The sequence below is a fragment of the Dromiciops gliroides genome, chromosome 3 (genome assembly GCF_019393635.1).
Source record: "Dromiciops gliroides isolate mDroGli1 chromosome 3, mDroGli1.pri, whole genome shotgun sequence".
Classification (NCBI taxonomy): domain Eukaryota; kingdom Metazoa; phylum Chordata; class Mammalia; order Microbiotheria; family Microbiotheriidae; genus Dromiciops; species Dromiciops gliroides.
This window is the reverse complement of record NC_057863.1, coordinates 397334075-397352722: the sequence shown is the minus strand read 5'-3', so window position 1 is coordinate 397352722 and position 18648 is coordinate 397334075. Positions and strand designations below refer to the sequence as shown.

At 38.0% G+C, this 18648-nt stretch overlaps 1 protein-coding gene across 1 annotated transcript in view; it reads right to left on the bottom strand.

Moving 5' to 3' along the window:
* Positions 1-17975, bottom strand: part of GYPC (glycophorin C (Gerbich blood group)) — a 95128-nt gene extending 77153 nt beyond the window's left edge. Inside the window, 1 exon segment of the mRNA XM_043995835.1 lies at positions 17608-17975. Coding sequence (XP_043851770.1) covers positions 17608-17641 — 34 coding nt within the window. The 5' untranslated portion in view covers positions 17642-17975.
* Between the last annotated feature and the right edge of the window lie 673 nt (positions 17976-18648).

Below are 18648 nucleotides of genomic sequence, written 5' to 3'. Positions count from 1 at the left end.
GGCAACAATTGGAGAGCAAACTTCAAATTTCATCTGCTCATACATAAAGTTATGGGAAGGAAATATTCCTGGTGAAAAAAAAAACAAAAAGGGATAATTTGTGAAAATGACATGTTTAAGAATAATTCTTTCCTGTTTTTACTCCATGTTACCAAAATATGGTAGAGTGGAGGATAAACAGGAAAGAATTACTATAAGGATCACCAAAAGATTTCAGAATTACAGAATATTAGATTTAGAATGGACCTTTGAGTTCATCCAATCCAACCCTCCCTCCCCAACTCATCATAGAGAACAGGAAACTGAGGCCCTTAAATAAGTTGTGACATGTACAAGGATTCATACCTACTAATCACCAGGATTCAAGGCCAGGTCTTCCAACTATTCAACAATAATATAATTGGAGGTAATTAAGAATTTTTAGAAGAAAAGTAAAGCTAGCAGTCCAGTAAAACAAATAGAGGCTGCTAACATTACTAAACGCTGGATACTTTTCTCAAGTCTTTGGAAGATACAAGAAATGGAACTAAAACTAAGTTGCATGTTAGATACTAGAACTTCTAGGGAGGAGAAAAAGCATCTGCCTAAGGGAATGGCAATAGTCTCAAAAAGCAAAAAAAAAATGTATCCATGATAAAGGGTGGAAAGAGCAGAAAGCTGCAGTTACAAAGACAAAGTTTATCATTTATATTAAAAAGGGAAGAAAGCAGAACAAAAAGTGTGATCTTGTAGATAAATACATGCTGATAAAGCAGAAAAGTGAAAACCTATAATTGTATAAAAGTCAGGAGAAGAAGTAGACACAAGGGTAAAACACATTATAGGGAAGAAAAAAAGTGAGATTATTGAATTTACAAGAAATTGATATGCTATATTCTCAGATATTTTTATTACTGAGGTGAGAGAAAAAACTTGAAATATGTAAGTGTATAGGATATTTTATAATACAAAACCTGTGAGAACCAAATGAGATAATGGGTGTGAAATTGCTTTGAAAAGAATAAAGTGATATGAAAATATAAGCAGGTACTAGTTTTATATTATCGCCATTATATACATTTTTCTTTTTGATTTTTCTCTTCTCCTTTCTCCCTCTCATCTTTTCTTCATTTTCCTTTCTTCTTATTCCTTCACAATTACTCCCAGATGCTCCAGGAATGCCCTCGGGCATTGCTTTACCTGGCTTAGGAAACCCTCTGATAACCAAGTAGCTGATCCTAGCATGGCATGAATCCCCATGTCCAAAGAAAGGGGAGCTATCTAGTTTATACTTATGCTTAATGCTATCATTTATGAGCTCCCACCAGTGTGCTTCCCCTTAATAATCAGCCAAATGGCTAATGAAAAAGGCCCTCCCCCACCTTTTCTTGGTTTCTGGTGAGACTAAGGGGAGGGTTTGAATCTTGAAGGACAATGCTCTACCCTCTTGATCAAGTGACCTGAGGACCTCTGAAATAAAGGGGATTATCATTTTTAAAAAAGCCAAGGTTATCTCTAGGGCTTTTTAAGTCTCAGGCCAGGCACATTGTGTGTTACTCCTATACTAACCTTCCATTCTCACCTCAATATTTTGCACAGCTGAAGTGAGAACAAAATTATTAAAGTGACCACAAAGGGGAAAATAGGTTACAGAAGGGAAGGTTAAGGAATACTTGTGAAAGGGAAAGGAGGTTTTGGCAGTTACATGGAAGAAGGTTGATTAGGTAGGTGAATGAAACCTAAAGTCTTTTTTTAAGCATCAGATGGCAGGAGTCACATTATTAGCCTCTTGGTCCTTTGTCCTTTTCACTAGAGTGTCAGCATGAAATAGCAGAAATGCAATTGAATTTAGAGTTAGGAGACAGCTTCTATCGGCTGAAGAAGCAGATTAAACTTTACACATTCGAAGATTCAGTTAATTTTCAAATATTTATTGAGCATCTACAATGTATCCAATCTCACACTAGATGATAAATAAGGAGTAACCCTCCTTGCCTCCAAACTTTCTTGATTGAGGGCACCATCTCTTTCTGGATTCCCTAGTTCACAACATGGATGTCCTCCTCAGCACCTCATTTACACTCATCCACTTGTCTCATTTGTTGCCAAATCTTACTGTTTTTACATTTACAAAGTCTCTCTTATGTATCCCTTTTTCTCTACTACTCTAATATATCATCAGCTTTCAACAATCCTTATCAGCTTTCATATGGTGTTCTAATTGTTCTCCCTAACACAACAGCCTTTTTTGTTTATTTTGGGTTTTTTTGGCAGGGCAATGAGGGTTAAGTGACTTGCCCAGGGTCACACAGCTAGTAAGTGTCAAGTGTCTGAGGCTGGATTTGAACTCAGGTCCTCCTGAATCCAGGGCCAGTGCTTTATCCACTGAGCCACCTAGCTGCCCCAACAGCCTTTTAATTGATCTTCTTGCCTCAAATTACTTCTCACTAAAGTCCATTCTCCACCCAGCTGCCAAAGTGATTTTCCTAAAGAACAGTTCTGACTGTATCATCTCCCTATTCAATAAACTCCATTGGCTCCCTATTACCTCCGAAATTAAATGTATGAAATCTCCCATTTAGCATTTAAAACTATTCATAACCTGTTCAATTCCTACCATTCTAGTCTTATACTTTACTCCCTTCCATGAACCCCATGATCTAGTAGTTATAGTGGCTTACTTCCTGTCTGTCAAGCAAGGCACTCTATCACCCAATTCTTTGCCTTTTCAATGACTGCCTCCAATTTGGGAAATGCTTTCCCTCTCACTTCTGCCTCTTAGGTTTTTTAGATTCCTTCAAGAATAAGTTCAAACCTTATCTTCCGCTGGAGACTTTTCTCTGTTTTCCCTATCACCATCCCCCACATTGTCTTTCCATCTATATTTTCTCTGTGTGTGTGTGTGTGTGTGTGTTTATATATGTCTGCATCTCTACATATATATATATATATACATATACACTTATATTATATCTATCTTGCATGTACAGTTATTTGCATGTCATCTCCTCCATTATACTGTGAGGTTCTTGAGAGAGGGCCAGGTTTTTTTTGTTGTTGTTGTTTGTTTTTATTTTTCTTTCTTTGTATCCCTTGTACATAGGAAAGTGTCTCGCACATAGTAAGTACTTAATAAATATTTATTGACTGTCTGACTAAATGAATTAATGAGAAAAGGTAGCATGATCTTTGTCCTCAAGGAACTTACAGTCTTATTAGAGATAAGGTCAATGTATGAAATAGAACTATTAAATTCTAAAAATTGTGTCATCAAATAGAAGTACCATGGGATGTCAGAAAAAGGGACAATCAGTGTGAGCTGGAGCAAACTGCATGGGCTACAGCTGATTTCTGCTCAAATATCCTCCCCTGGAAAAGCCACCACACAGAAGCAAAAACACCTAGATTGTCAACAAATGCTTTTTGATTCATAACATGATAGGATGCTGGACCTGGGATTGACCTAAGACATAATTGAGGCATACTCTTTCATTTTAGAGAGATGGGGTTAGAAAATGAAAATTCCTTGACTAGAACCAGAATCCTCAGGAGACTCTTCCCCTCCCCATCTTAATAGTATTTTTTTTTGAGTTGCATATAAAGATAGTTTTCAACATTTGTTTTTATAAGATTTTGAGTTCCAAATTTTTCTCCCTTCTCCTCTTCCCTTTCTCTTCCCTAAGACAGAAAGTCATCTGATATAGGTTATACATGTACATGAAGTCATCCTTGATAAGTCACAATGGGCTCTTATTGCTGCTCTGTATTCTGCTGGAATGAGTCTTAGACTAAGATTCAAGAGACCAGAATTTTAGGTCTGGTTCTGCTATTGCCTACCTGTGTGACTTGAAACAAACATTTAACTTCTATGAACCTCAATTTCCTCACCTATAAAATCTGAATGGTAATTTTAGATCTGCCTAGCTCATAGAATCAAATGAAATAATGGAGAAAAAGGTGCTTTGAAAAGTACAAATTACTATATATGTCTTAGGGATCTAAAGGATTCAGACTTATTAATACACAGCTGTGTTCTTAAGTCATTTCCTATGTCTATGTTATATATTCTATCACCTTGCTCTCCCCATCCCAGCTGGACTTCAAATTCTTTGACTACAATGCTGTCTCTTTCTTTTGTATCCTTCCATTGTTTCTAGAGAACCACGGATTCTCTTCATTGAATGACATCCATAGGATCCATGAGACAGTAATGGTCTTGACCATACAATATCCTTTTTAATTTTTTTTTTACAATGTACTTTTCCTCCCCTTCTTTACATACCTCCCTTTATAATCTTCCACAATCCAACTCCCTTAAGGGTAGTATATATGTTTTGGTCTTAATTTTTCCCCTCATTTCTGCTTCTGCAATTTCTTTCATGCTCTTTCCTCAAAGTCGAAAATGATGCACTCTCTAACACTGACTTTTGAATCAGAGGATCTGGGTTCCAATTCAAGCTTTTGTTATTTAAAACCTGGGTGATCTGGGGCATGACACTTAACCTCTCACATGGCCTTTTTTTTTTAATCTACAAAATGAGGGAGTTGGCCTCAATGATTGTTATGGTTCCTGCCATTTCAATATCTTCCACTTCTCTCCTTCTTCATCCTCCATATGTTGTCAGAGTCTAATTGTGAAGGGCTAGCCAAACCCAGTCACTATAGGAACTAGCCATACTTGTTGGTCTTTCCTTTAAGCTTAGGTCTTAAGAATCACAGTAATAATAATGCTATGCATTGATGACTATCAAGATTGAAGGATTGGTCAAATAACCTGGATAACTACTTACAAAAGAAGGATTTGAATAGAGCTCAGAAGTTTCACTCCAGCCAAGTGAACTTGTTTCTTGTCAACCTAATCCCTTCTGCTTTAATTTTTAGTGTTAATGTAGGAGATGGGGAGGGAGCTTTGTCAGGGAGAAATTTTACTTCTCCCATCAGATCACAGGTTTTCCTAAAAGCAGGTTTTATATCCTTCCTCCCCACAAAAAAGGGTTATGTCTCCCTGATTAGACCAGGTGATTCCCCAAGGTCAAAGCTCCCATCAGACTTGTAGTTTTCCATGAGCAAAGACATTGCCTCTAAAAAACAAAACAAAACAAAACAACAAAAAAAGGGGCAGCTAGGTGGTGCAGTGGATAAAGCACAGGCCTTGGATTCAGCAGGACCTGAGTTGAAATCCAGCCTCAGACACTTGACACTTAACTAGCTGTGTGACCATGGGCAAGTCACTTAACCCTCATTGCCCTGCAAAAAATCAAAACAAAACAAAACCCAAAAAAGCGCCAAAAACAAAAGACATTGCCTCTGCCATTTGATATGAGGCCAATGTTGAATCTGAGGAAATGGAGGCATAGGGTCTGGGTGAGAAGGAGATTCTTCTTAGCTATTTCTGCATTCATTTGGTAGAGCCTTTTAGCTCTCTGGAGCTGTGCTTTACAAAAGATATGGATGGACTTCCTCAGGAAGCAAGGGGAGGACAATGAATCAGGTATTTCCCTTTGCTGCCCAAATTACTTCAACAGCAGTACCCTTTCACCCCAGTTCTACAACCCTTAGTTACATTTCTATCATGTCCATTGTTTAAGATGTTCATGTATATAATGTCATCAAAAGACTTAGTGGTAATGGGTAACAGAGCCTCCAGTGAACAGAGGCCAAGGTTGTGGTAAGGGAAATGGCCAGAAGTAGAAGGAGGGAGGAAGTTAACAGCTTCTGGGGCCTGAATATAATGCAGGGTAGTTCAATCCAAGCTACTATATCATTAAGAGGGAAAAAAAGTCTAAACTTTTAGGTCATGATTATTTATATTTATTCAAAATTATGTATATTGCATCATGAGAGTATAACTAATCACAATAGCATCTCCCTTAAGGACAATGTGACATACACAGAGCCAGAGAGAGAGAAAGAGAGACAGACAGACAGAGAGAAACAGAGAGACAATTAGACAGAAAATGATGGCGAGATAGAAACAGAGAAGCAGAGAGGTTGAGCCAGAGCCACACAGAGATACAGAAACAGAGACAGAGAGAGAAGCCTGCTTTTTGTCATTCAGCTAAATCTAGATGCATATTATGAGACCAACAGAAGTATTTGGGCTTCCTCATGGGACATGATCTCTCTCCTACATGTCCTTTATGCATAATACTTAATTTTTATATGAACACTTTACAGTTTTCAAAGTACCTTCACCATAACAACTCTGTGAACTATGTAGTAGTAGTATTAATTTTTAGTTTAATTTAGTAATATACTTTTAATATTTTTTAGTATCATTATCTCATTATACATCTGTGAAAACTGGGGTCAAGGGAAGACACATAACTTGTAAGTGGCAGAACTGTTTAAACCCAGATTTCCTAAGTCTAAATATGTAGAGAATAAATTATAAAAATAATACCCAGAAATAAATACAATGTGGTTAAATAGAAGATAGCAGGTGGGACACTAGAAGTTAGAGAGATCAGGTAAGGCTTCATGTTGAAGGTGGTGCTTACCCTTGTTTGTCCCTCATTTTTGAAAAGGACCAATGACATCACAGGTGATGTCTTGACTTGCATGTGAATTGGATTTAAGTGAAGAAGAGATGCACATAGTGGTTAGCTTTACCCTCTCTTCCTAAGTCATCAAAGTCCAATATCTCATCTTAAAGAAAAAGAGGGATTCTATGAGCCACAGGTGATGAATGAGAACATCTTAAGCAAGGTGTATGGCCAGTTCAAAGTCATAGAGATGGAAGATGGAGTGACATGTATGAGAAATGGAATAGCCAATTTAGCTGAAATATATTTCAGAATCAAAATATAATTTTCTACTCAATAGCTGTGAGAGAGGGTATTGGGGTAGGATGGGGAGGCATTTGTGCATACTTGTATGTCATGGAGAGAAAGAGTGATTTTTAAGGTTGGGCAGGGTAGAGCCATGTAAGTAAACCCAGGCCTTAATCATAGGCCTTTGTTAATGTTGGGGCCAGAAAACGATGTTTAGGCACTGCATTCAACATAAAGCACACGTCTGACCATATCACCCCTCTATTCAATAAACTTCAGAGGCTTGTAATTACCTCCAAGATCATATATAAAATATTCTTTTTGAATTTTAAAGCTCTTAACAACTAGGCCCCTTTCTACCTTTCCAATCTTGTTACACTTTATTCATCTCTGCATATAGTCCAGTCTTCTTGATGTCCCTCCCACATACCACTCCATCTCCTAATTCAGTGACTTTTCGTGGTTGTCCCCTTTGCCTGGAAGGACCTTCCTCCACACTTCTGGCTCCTTGTTTCCATGGTTTCTTTCATTACTGCCTTCAGATTCCAGCTACTGCAAAAAACCTTTCTATTTTCCCTCCTCCACCCCCTACTTCAAATTCCTTCCAACTTACACACTGTATATCATATATGTACATAGTTGTTCCTAAGTTAGTGCTTCCATTAAATTGTAAGCTCCTTGAGGGTAGAGATCATATTTTTTGCTTTTCTTTGTATACCTGCTCTTTGTACAGTGCTTGACACATGAATGCGAAATAAATACTTGTTGAGGAAAGAGCAAGACGGCAGACTAGGGATGACTACCTAGCAAATTCTCCCAACATTCCCCTATAAACAACTTTTAACACCTCAAATCCAATATTGGAGTGGCAGAACCAATAAAAAGTAGGGTGAAACATTTTTCTAGCCTAAGAGAACTTAAGACATTGGCAGGAGAAGTCTGAAACAATGGGGTAGAGGTATGTCCAAAGTCTGTACATATGGAGGTGCAACAACAGTAGCAGCAGCAAAAGCAAGAGCAGCTTTGTGAGCTCTCAGCCCAGGGACATTAAGAAGGTTGGACAACTGGTCAGAAAGAGAGTACAAGGGACTTCTTTGCTGCCACTGGGTACAGCTAGCATTCAATGGCAACTCTATTGCCCATACACAGTTCTGGGTCATAGTTCCAGGGCAGGGAGGAATGCTGATGCTCAGTTACAAGGGAGCAGGGGCCATGATTACAAATCCATTGCAAAGAGAAGCTCAAGCCCATGCAACTAGGTGGCACAGTGAATAGAGTAAAACCAGCCCTAGAATCAGGAAGACCTGAGTTTAAATGCAGCCTCGGATACTTCCTAGCTGTGTAAACCCTGGACAAATTACTTAACCCCAATCACCTCCCCCCCAAAAAAAAACAAACAAAAAAAAGAGAGTGATGCAAAAAAAAAAGTGAAAAGAGAATTAACAGCTTGGTAAAAGAAGCACAAAAACTGCTATAGAAAATAACACCTTAAAACCAGAATTAACCTAATGGTAAAAGAGGCACAATAATTCACTGAAGAAAAAAACTCTTTAAAAAGCAGAATTGGCCAAATGTAATAAGAGGTACAAAATCTCTCTGAAGAAAATATTTCCTTAAAAATGAAAATTTGGGCAAATGAAAGTTAATGATTCCATGAGACATCAAGAAATAATAAAACAAAGTCAAAAGAATTTTTAAAAATAGAAGAAAATGTGAAAACCAACTAACCTGGAAAATAGATTGAAGAGAGACAATTTAAGAATTATTGAATTATTTAAAATCTGTGATAAAAAAAAGACCATAGACAACAGATTTCAAGAAATCATTAAGGAAAACTACCCTAATATCTTAGATCCAGAAAGTAAAACTGAAATGGAAAGAATCCACCAATTACTTCTTAAAAGAGATCCCAAAATGAAAACTCCCAGGCATATTATAGCCAGATTCCAGAGCTCCCACGTTAAAGAGACAATACTTCAAGGAGCCAGTAAGAAAAAATTCAAATATCATGTAGCCATAGTTAGTATCACACAAGATTTAGTAGCTTCAGTGTTGAAGAAGCAGAGGACTTGGAATATGATATTCCAAAAGGCAAAGAAACTGGAACTACAACCAAGAATCACCTATCCAGCAAAACTGAATGCAATACTTCAGGGATAATAATAATAATAATAGGAATTTCATGCATTCCTGATAAAAAGACCACAACTTAATCAAAAATTTGACATTGAACTACAAGTCTCGAGAGAAGTATAAACTAATAAACACAAAAGAGTAATCAAAAGGGACTCAATAAAATTAAACTGTTTACATTTCTATATGGGGGGGATGGTATATGTAACACCTAAGAACTTTTTCATTACTAGGACAGTTAAAAGGAATTTGTATAGATAGAGAGCATGAGTATGAGTTGATTGTATTGGAATGATCTCCCCCCAAAATGAAGGGATGAAAAAGAGAAATGCATTGGAAGAATGGGGAAAGGAGAGATGAAATGGGGATATTTTTTTTTCACATAAAGGTATACCAAAGAGAACTTTTACAAGGAAGGGGAAAATGGGAAGGGCAGGCAATTCTTTTTTAATATTAAATTTATTTTTTTTTACATTTTTTCCAATTAATATAAAAAACATTTTTCTGAGTTCCAAATTTTTCTCCTACCCTCCCTTCCCTCCCCACTCCTACAGCCAGCACATTACAATTGTTAAACATTTCCACATTAATCATGTTGTAAAAGAATCAGAACAAAAGGGGGGAAAATGCCAGAAAGAATAAATAACAATGACAAAGAAACAACAAAAGTGAAAATAGTATGCTTCAATCTGCATTAAGACTTGTGTAATTAAAAAAAAACAACTTAGAACTGTGTTTTATAATAATTAATTGTTATTGCCCCAGTTCGGGCACTAAGCATTTATTATTAATTAATATTATATACCAGTAAAGGATTAACTACATGTCTCCCTAAATTCTTATGGTCTCAGGCTTTCAGACCTACATTGTCCTAAGGAGGGAGGGTCAAGCCAAAAGTGAGGGGAGGGGGAGGGAGGGAGGGAGGAGCCAGCCAAGAGACAGAAAGCTAAGCCAAGAGAGTGACCCTGGAGTGGCCAAGGGTTTTATCCTCTTTTGATAGAGGCAGGTCATTATACATTGATCAAAGCTATCTGGTTAGCATCATTCAGTTCCATTGGTTGACATGGCTTGAAGTTGGTCTAAATTAAAATGAACTCCACAGATGACTCTCACTCAAGTTGCCTAGGGCAAAGTCCGTTATCTAAGTGTGCTCTTTCACTGACCTCTAGCTCAAAAGAGTCTATCTACATTTCTTTTGTTCCCTTGGGTTTGTTCCAGGCAAGATCTAAACTTTTTGGAGTGGTGGTTGTGGGGAGAGAAAGGACTGAAACTGATCTCTGAGTCCCCCCAAAAATCCATTATTAATTATTTTCTCAGAGACTCCATAGTTCTTTTTCTGAATGGGGAGAGCATTTTCCACCATGAGTCTTTTGGCATAGTCTTGGATCATTTAATTGCTGAGAAGAGTTAAGTTGATCATCTCACAATGTTGTTGATATCGTGTACAATGTTCTCTTGGTTCTACTTATTTCACTCAGCATCAATTCATATAAGTCTTTCCAAAAGGTTTTTTTTTTCTGAAATTCATCTGTTTTCCTTTCTTGCAGCACAATAATATTTCATTACATTCATATACCACAATTTGTATAGCCATTCCCCAATTGATGGACAGCCCCTCAAATTTCAATTCTTTGCCAGCTCAAAAAGAGCAGTTATAAATATTTTTTGTACATGTAGGTCCTTTCCCCTTTTATAAGATCTCTTTGGGATATAGATATAGTAGTGGTATTGCTGGGTCAAAGGGCATGGTTCCAAATTGCTTTCCAGAATGGTTGGATCAGTTCATAGCTCCACCAACAGTGCATTAGTATTTCAATTTTCCCATATCTCCAACACTTATCATTTTTCTTTTTTGTCATATCAGCCAATTAGATAGGTGTGCGGTGGTACCTCAGAGTAGTTTTAATTTGCATTTCTCTAATCAGTAGTGATTGAGAACGCTTTTTCATATGGCTATAGATAGCTTTAAGTTTTTCATCTGAAAACTGCCTGTTTATATCCTTTGACCATTTCTCAATTGGGGAATGACTTGTATTCTTACAAATTTGAATCAGTTCTCTATATATTTTAGATATGTGACCTTTATCAGAAACATGTAAAAATTGCTTCCTGGCTTTCTGCTTTCCTACTAATCTTGTTTTCATTGGTTTTGTTTGTGCAAAACCTTTTTAATTTAAGGTAGTTAAAATGATCCATTTTACATTTTATAATGTTCTCTAGCTTATCTTTGGTTATAAATTTTTCCCCTCTCTAGAGATCTGACAAGTAAACTATTTTTTCCTTTTCTAATTTGCCTATGGTATCACCCTTTATGTCTAGATCATGTACCCATTTTTACTTTACTTTAGTGTATGGTGTAAGATGTTGGTATATGCCTAGCTTCTGCCATACTCTTTTCCAGTTTTCCCAGCAGCTCTTGTCAAATAGTAAGTTCTTATCCTGGAGGCTAAAATCTTTGGGTTTATCAAACAGGAAATTATTGTATTTATTTATTACCGTGTTTTGTATGCTTAAACTATTCCACTGATCCACCACTCTGTATCTTAGCCAGTATGAAATAGTTTTGATGGTTGCTGCTTTATAATATAGTTTTAGATATGGTACAACTAGGTCACCTTCATTTGCATTTTTTTCATTAATGCCCTTGATATTCTTGACCTTTTGTTCTTCCAGATGAATTTTGTGGGACAGGCAATTCTTGAACCTCACTCTCATCAGAATTTGTTCAAAAAGAGAAGAATATGTTTACAGATTCAGTTGTATATAGAAATGTAACTTCCCCAATAGGAAAACAGGATGGAAAGGGGATAAGAGACGATAAAAGGGAGGGCAGATTAAGGGAGTTAGCTGTTAGAAGCCAAATAGACTGTTTTTTGGGGGGAGCATTGAGAGTTAAGTGACTTCCCCAGGGTCACATAGCTAGTAAGTGTCAAGTGTCTGAGTCTAGATTTGAACTCAGGTCCTCCCGAATCCAGGATAGGTGCTTTATCCACTGTGACACCTAGCTGCCCCAGCAAAATAGACTTTTGAGGAAGGACGAGAGAGAGAGAGAGAGAGAGAGAGAGAGAGAGAGAGAGAGAGAGAGAGAGAGAGAGAGAGAGAGAGAGAGAGAGAGAGGAGAAGAAGAAGAAGAAGAAGAAGAAGAAGAAGAAGAAGAAGAAGAAGAAGAAGAAGAAAGAGAAGAGAAGAGAAGAGAAGAGAAGAGAAGAGAAGAGAAGAGAAGAGAAGAGAAGAGAAGAGAAGAGAAGAAAATCATGATCATGATGATAATGGGATGGAAGGAAATACACAGTAATCATAGCTTTGAATGTGAATGTGATGAGCTCACCCATAAAATGGAAGCAGATACCAGAATGGATTAGAAACTAGAATTCAGGGGGCGGCTAGGTGGCACAGTGGATAAAGCACCGGCCCTGGATTCAGGAGTACCTGAGTTCAAATCCGGCCTCAGACACTTGACACTAGCTGTGTGACCTTGGGCAAGTCACTTAACCCCCATTGCCCCACCAAAAAAAAAAAATTAAAGAAACTAGAATTCATCAGTATGTTGTTCACAAGCAGCACACTTGAAATGGAAAGATATACAGAGTTAAAATAATGGGCTAGAGCAGAATCTAATGTACTTCAGGCGAAGTAAAAAAAAAAAATAAAGGGAAGCAACCATGATCTCAGACAAAGCAAAAGCAAAAAGAAATCTAATTAAAAGATTATCAATGAAACTACATTTTTCTAAAAGGTACCATAGGCAATGAAGGAATATATAAAAAAAAAATTATGGCAAGTTTCTCTGATAAAGATTTCATTTCTCAAATATATACTGCTTATAGAATTGAGTCAAATTTATAAAAATAACTTCTTCAAATGATAAATGGTTAAAGGCTATAAATAGGCAGTTTTCAGAAGAGGAAATCAAAGCTATTTAAAGTCATATAAAATGCTCTAAATCGCTGTTGATTAAAGAAGGTAAATTAGACAACTCTGAGGTACTACCTCAAACTTATCTAACATGAAAAATGCTGGAAGTATAAGGGAAAAATAGATGCCCTAATTAACTGCTGCTGGTGAAGTAGTGAACTGGTCCAACTATTCTGGAGAATAATTTGGAATTATCCCCAAAGTGTTATAAAACTGTACATACCTTTTCACCCAGCAATACCACTAATAGGTCTCTATCCAAAAGGAATCAAAGCAAAAGGGGAAAAAAAGACCTATCTGTACAAAAATATTTGTCAGCTTTTGTGGGGTTTTTTTGTGGTGGCAAAGAATTGGAAATCAAAGGATGCTTAATAATTGGGTAATAGCTGAATATTAATGACATATTATTATGATAGAACACTAATGTGCTACAAGAAATGATATGGGGGAGATTTCAGAAAAATGGGGCAAGACCCATGTGATCTGATGCAAAGCGAAATAAGAATTGGGAGATCATTGGGTACAGTAATAGTAACATAATGATGCTCAACTGTGAAAGACTCTGATTAATACATGATCCAACACAATTCCAAAAGATTCAGGATGAAAAAATGATATTTACCTCCAAAAAGAGAACTGAAGAACTCTGGGTACAAATTGAAGTTTAATTTTCTTGCTTTATTTTTTTAATGCTTCTTTTGGGTGAAATATAGCTAACACGAAAATATATTTTGCATCATTTTGCACATGTAATTGATATCATATTTCTTGCTTCTCTGTGGGTGGGGGAAGGGGTGGGAAGGAAGGAAAGAATTTATAATTCAAAATTTAAATAAATTAATAATGTTCTAAATAAATAAATAAAATTTAAAATAAAGGCTTGATTGATCATTATCCCACAGAAAGATTGCAACTGCCTTCTCATAGGGAATCAGATAGCTACCATGTAGTTTCCTTTTATCTAAATCTGGGGTCTGGTCTGAATCCAAACCCTGAATCAGATATTTACTACTGATATGACTCTGGGTAAGTCATTTAACTTTTCTAGGCCTCAATTTCTTCCTCTATAAAAAGAGGACATTGAAACATGATTTCTGAGGGTCTTTATAGATCTAAATTCTACTATCCTCTTGTTATAGCTCACTGGCAGTGGCTTGGTTGGTTTGACCAGTCTGTCAAAGGATTTGTCATCTACTCGGGACTAAACCTCATGAGTGGAATTAGTTGGAATTTACAGTTAAAAGAGTTGAAAAAAGTTCTCTTGCTGAGTCCAAAGACTGAACACAGTAATTATGTATACCTGTGGGTTGAACTGCTCACTAAGACTTGGGGGGGTGGGGGTAGGGTTTAGTCTAGTTCTTGAAATCTGGGTAAAGATTAGGTAATTAGAAAGGTGAATTATTCTAGGGAAGAGTAATAAGATCTAAATTATGCATTTGGAAATGGGATTTGGCTACACTTTGGGGGCAGACATATCACTGTGTAAAGCACTGGGAGATATTACTGGATAGGTGGCATGGGTAGACTCTGGAATGCTAGGATAAAGAATGAGAACACTATATGGTAGGCAGTTGGAGTCCATTATAGTTTTGGGGGGGATTTTCTTACAAATAAGAACAAATTGATATGCATATGATTACTAGGCACTTTTGAAAGGACTTAGGTGCCTTTTGCAATAGTGTCATAGGAATCTTCTATATTCAGTTAAATGTGGTTCAAAACATATTTATTAAATAACTACCATGTACAAGGATGTGCCTTGCCAAGCACAAGTCTAAGTACTAAGAAATTTGAAGGTCTAGCCAACGAACACAAGCTGTCGATTTAGAAAAAAAAAAAAAGGTATTATTGATGTCTTTTGTTTTTACACATCAGTAATTTTCAAATACATCTCCCTGAAAAGAGCTCTCCCTAGTAACAAATAAAAGCAGTTAAGAAAAACCAACTGACAAAAGAACTATCTTTGACAATGTATGCAACATTCTTCATCCATAATCCTTAACCTCTCTAGTGAGGAGGGAAGTATTTTAAAATTATTTGTTCTCCCGAACTGAATTTGATCATAACAGTTGGGCCATTTTCCCAGTTCGTTGTAAGGTATGGAAGCAAGCACTGTTTGATATCCCTTCTACAGTCACTATACATGCCAATTTACAGCTTGGGGGGAGGCTAAGTCAGCAGAATCAGGTTTAAGTTGACCTGAAAGTTTCCTTTCTCATCTAAAATTCTATGATCTCTGATACTTTTCTGGAAAGTATCATGAAAACCGTTCCCTATTTGCCCCCAAGGAATAAATTTAGAATATGTTTAGAGTTCTTCAGAAGAAAAAAAAGTTCTATATAAGCTAACACTTTCACTGTGGCAATTCCCTACCCTCTGTCCCCAACAGACACATAAACCTCTTGGTGACAGTTTCCTGGAGACAGACGACTCCCTTGTTGTGGCTGAAACTTACTGTCAGCAACAATCTAGCTATCTTGACCAAATTACTGTGGGTCCCCCCCTCTCCAGATAGCTTTGAAGCAACACCCCTCCCCCTTCCCATTCCAGTTCATTTTGCAAGTACCCAGAAACTAGTTTCCCAATCCTGGTAAGCCATGGGGACACTCTGGCTTCTCACCACCATGACTGGACTCCAATATCTGACATTTCTGGGGAATTAAGCAATGACAAAAGTCTTTTCTTTGTTGTGCTTGACATAACCCTCTTTGCTCCTGTCAAAGACATATATAAAAATGCCATACCTGGCCTTGTACTTACTAAACTTCAATAACTCTGATTCAGCTGCTGGGGACTCAAGGTTACTGAACATGAGTCACTTGAAAAAAATAACTTCTGGAATCTGGGCCTAGTCCTAGCTTTGTGAACACAGCTGGATCAAGAAGGCTGTGGGAGCCCTCACTGGTTCTATCAATTTGAAACTTGGTGCTTTGCTTCTCTCCCCCCCCCCCCCCAAGCCTCAGCCCCTTCCCGTTCACTAATGCAAATCAAGACAGGATATAGAAACATCCTGCCTGAATTAGCAAGGGGAATGACAGGCAGGCAGTTTTCCTGCAAGATGCATCCCCACATCATATAAATCAAATGTGAGCTTTAATAGGATGCAAGGCTGGTCTGTAAAATTCAGTTCTCAGGCCATTAAATGTGCGTGATCTACTCTCATCTTTGGAATCAGAGCTCTTGCCCCAGTCTTAAAGAAGTACTTCTAAGAAAAAAAAAATGACCAACTTGAAAAAACCCCACCAACAACAAAAACAAACTACCAACAACACACACACCTAATAGTTCTGGCCAAGGAATATCTTCCTGTCTTGGCTTGACATAGGGAGTTACTATCTCACGGATGGGTATTTCTTCTGCATTCTACCAACAAGTACTTACATTTGAATAATGAGAAGAATCATAACATTTTTTTCTGTTTCCTCCCCCTACACACACATAACCCACCATGAAAACTGCCCACATCTCCCTTGACACACATGGGAGGGCCAGACCTCATGGAAAACTCAGAAGTCTCACAACAACACAAATGTTCTTAAGTTATAAAAAGTGGTTCTTTCTGACACCCACACATAAAAGAATATTAGTCCCAAGTCCTCATGCTTGGGTGCTTGGCTTTTCTCCTTTCTAGCTCCTGGAACCATTTGAATTGTGGGAGACTAAGTAGCTATAGTGATTGAACCAAACCAAAATTGAGAAGGTCCCAAAAAGGAAGGGGGGGTGGTGGTGGCAAAGGGTATTGAAAAAAAAAGTTAGTTTGTAATTTCAAAAGATGGGTGGTGTGGGGTGGGGAAGAGCTCACAGACACATCCTCACAATGAATCTTTTCACATACAGCTTCCTGTTAGCAAACCATGTGCTAGCTCAAAACTAAAAAGAGAAAGAAAACAGCCACCAGCGGGCTTACAGAAAACCCCAACTACTCAAGGGTAGCACCCTCACTGGTGCTTCCTTTTGCCTATTCATAATACCTTGTTGGGCTATTGGAGTTTGTTTTGAATACTGCTCAGCAGTCCTACTTTCAGCAGAGTTCTCTTGGCAACTTAGGGGAAAAAAAGTTCTCAGAAAGTTCACTTCAGTTATTAAATACTTGGACTCCCTCTCCAACTGTCTGCATTTTTATTATTTTATGAAAAAAAGTTCTTGCCCCAGATCTCTCTCTTGTGCTCTCCCTCCCGCTTTTTTTCCCCTTCCTTCTTAAACTTCAGGGGCAAGGGTGGAGAGGCGGAGACAGATAACAGTATCATGCTTTTAAATATGGACAGTTTTCAGCTTCAGTATCAAGTTACACATAGCCAGCTTGTGGCTCATGCCCAGATAGAGCCAGGCAGCTTCTAGGAAAAGCACTATTGGTGCCTTAAGACTTCAACTGTTCCACTAATCCTCCCTCCCACCCTATGTTTTGTTTTAATTCCCCCAGAGGAGGGGAAGATGTCCCAAGGAATGAACAAACAACAAAAAAACAAGGAATGTGGTTGTTCCCTTTCCTTTCCCATAATGAACTCAGTTCTTAGGCTGAAGAGGGGGAAAGGGAAGAATGTTGTTTTGAAAGGTGTCTCTCTTTAATGAGTTTATACCAAACTCCCTAGCTGGACCCCATCTCTCCCTCCTAGCTCCTGGCTCTGCTTGTTCCTCAAAGAGAAAAGAGAGATAAGATACTTTGGCTTTACATCCAGTTTTCTTTCCTTCTCTTTCAGGTCAGGTTCCTCGTGAGAAATGGGAAGCCTGAAGAGTCCCCCTGCCTTCCCCCATTTAATTCTGTTTCCAGGCAGTGCGGGACAAACAGGCGGCACAAACAGGTACTCACCGTCATTGACTGCTGTAGTGTTTGTGTTACTCATAACTGACAGACTCCAGAGCGCCTTGGGCCACTGGTCTCGGCTGGCTCAGGGAAGGCTTGGGAGATTGAGCAGAACAGCTGGAAGGATCAGAAAATAGCAGGAGTCTCCTGGAGAAGTCTCCTCTTGTTCTTGTCTGGTTCCTGACCCTTCGACAACTGGGAAAGGAAACAGCACATGTGTCATTCTCTTTACAGCTCACATGCTGAGGGGAGGGGCTCAAATTTGGAGATAGGCAGGGTTGTTAGTTTTTTTTTCTTTTTCTTTTTGTTTTCCTTTTCTTCTCAATGTTAGCTGACTGGGTTTCTACCCCCTTTTCTAAATGAATACACACTCATTCTGGAACACACATGCTCACTCACATACATCTCTTTTTTCTGTCTCTGTCTCTCTCTGCCTCTCTCTGTCTCTCAGTCTCTCTCTCTTACACACACACACAGAGTTGATAATTCAATTCTCCCAGGAAGGAGATAACTCTTCCCAACTTACTTTTCCACAGGAAGCTCTGGATTAGAAATTATTTTCTCAATAAAGTGGTTGCAAAATCAACTTAGTTCTTTGGTATGGTGTGGTATTAAAGAGAAAGGTTGGACCTTTATGAGAAAAAAAGCTCTGGTTTGGGAATTTGTCCTTGTCCTTGTTCCTGGCGTCAGGACTTTGTGACGTTGGTAAATCACTCAACTTTACATGCCTCATCTGTGAAGTGGAACTGTAAGTACATGTGTATACAAATAAGTAAAATCTCACTTATCTGAAAGTTACTTATCTCACAAGCAGACCTATAAAAACACAGTTAAGAACTACAAAGGAAGTTATAAATGCTTCTGAACAACCTAAATAGCTTTCAGAAGATCTGTGTCCTAAAATTTATTTGTTTCATCCCTCAGGTCCTCAGTCAGTGTCTAGTTTCTCTTACTTTAGCCCAGGGGAATACTAGTAAATGTTTAACAACCAGTTCTTGCATACATACATACATACACACACACACACACACGCACACACACGCGCGC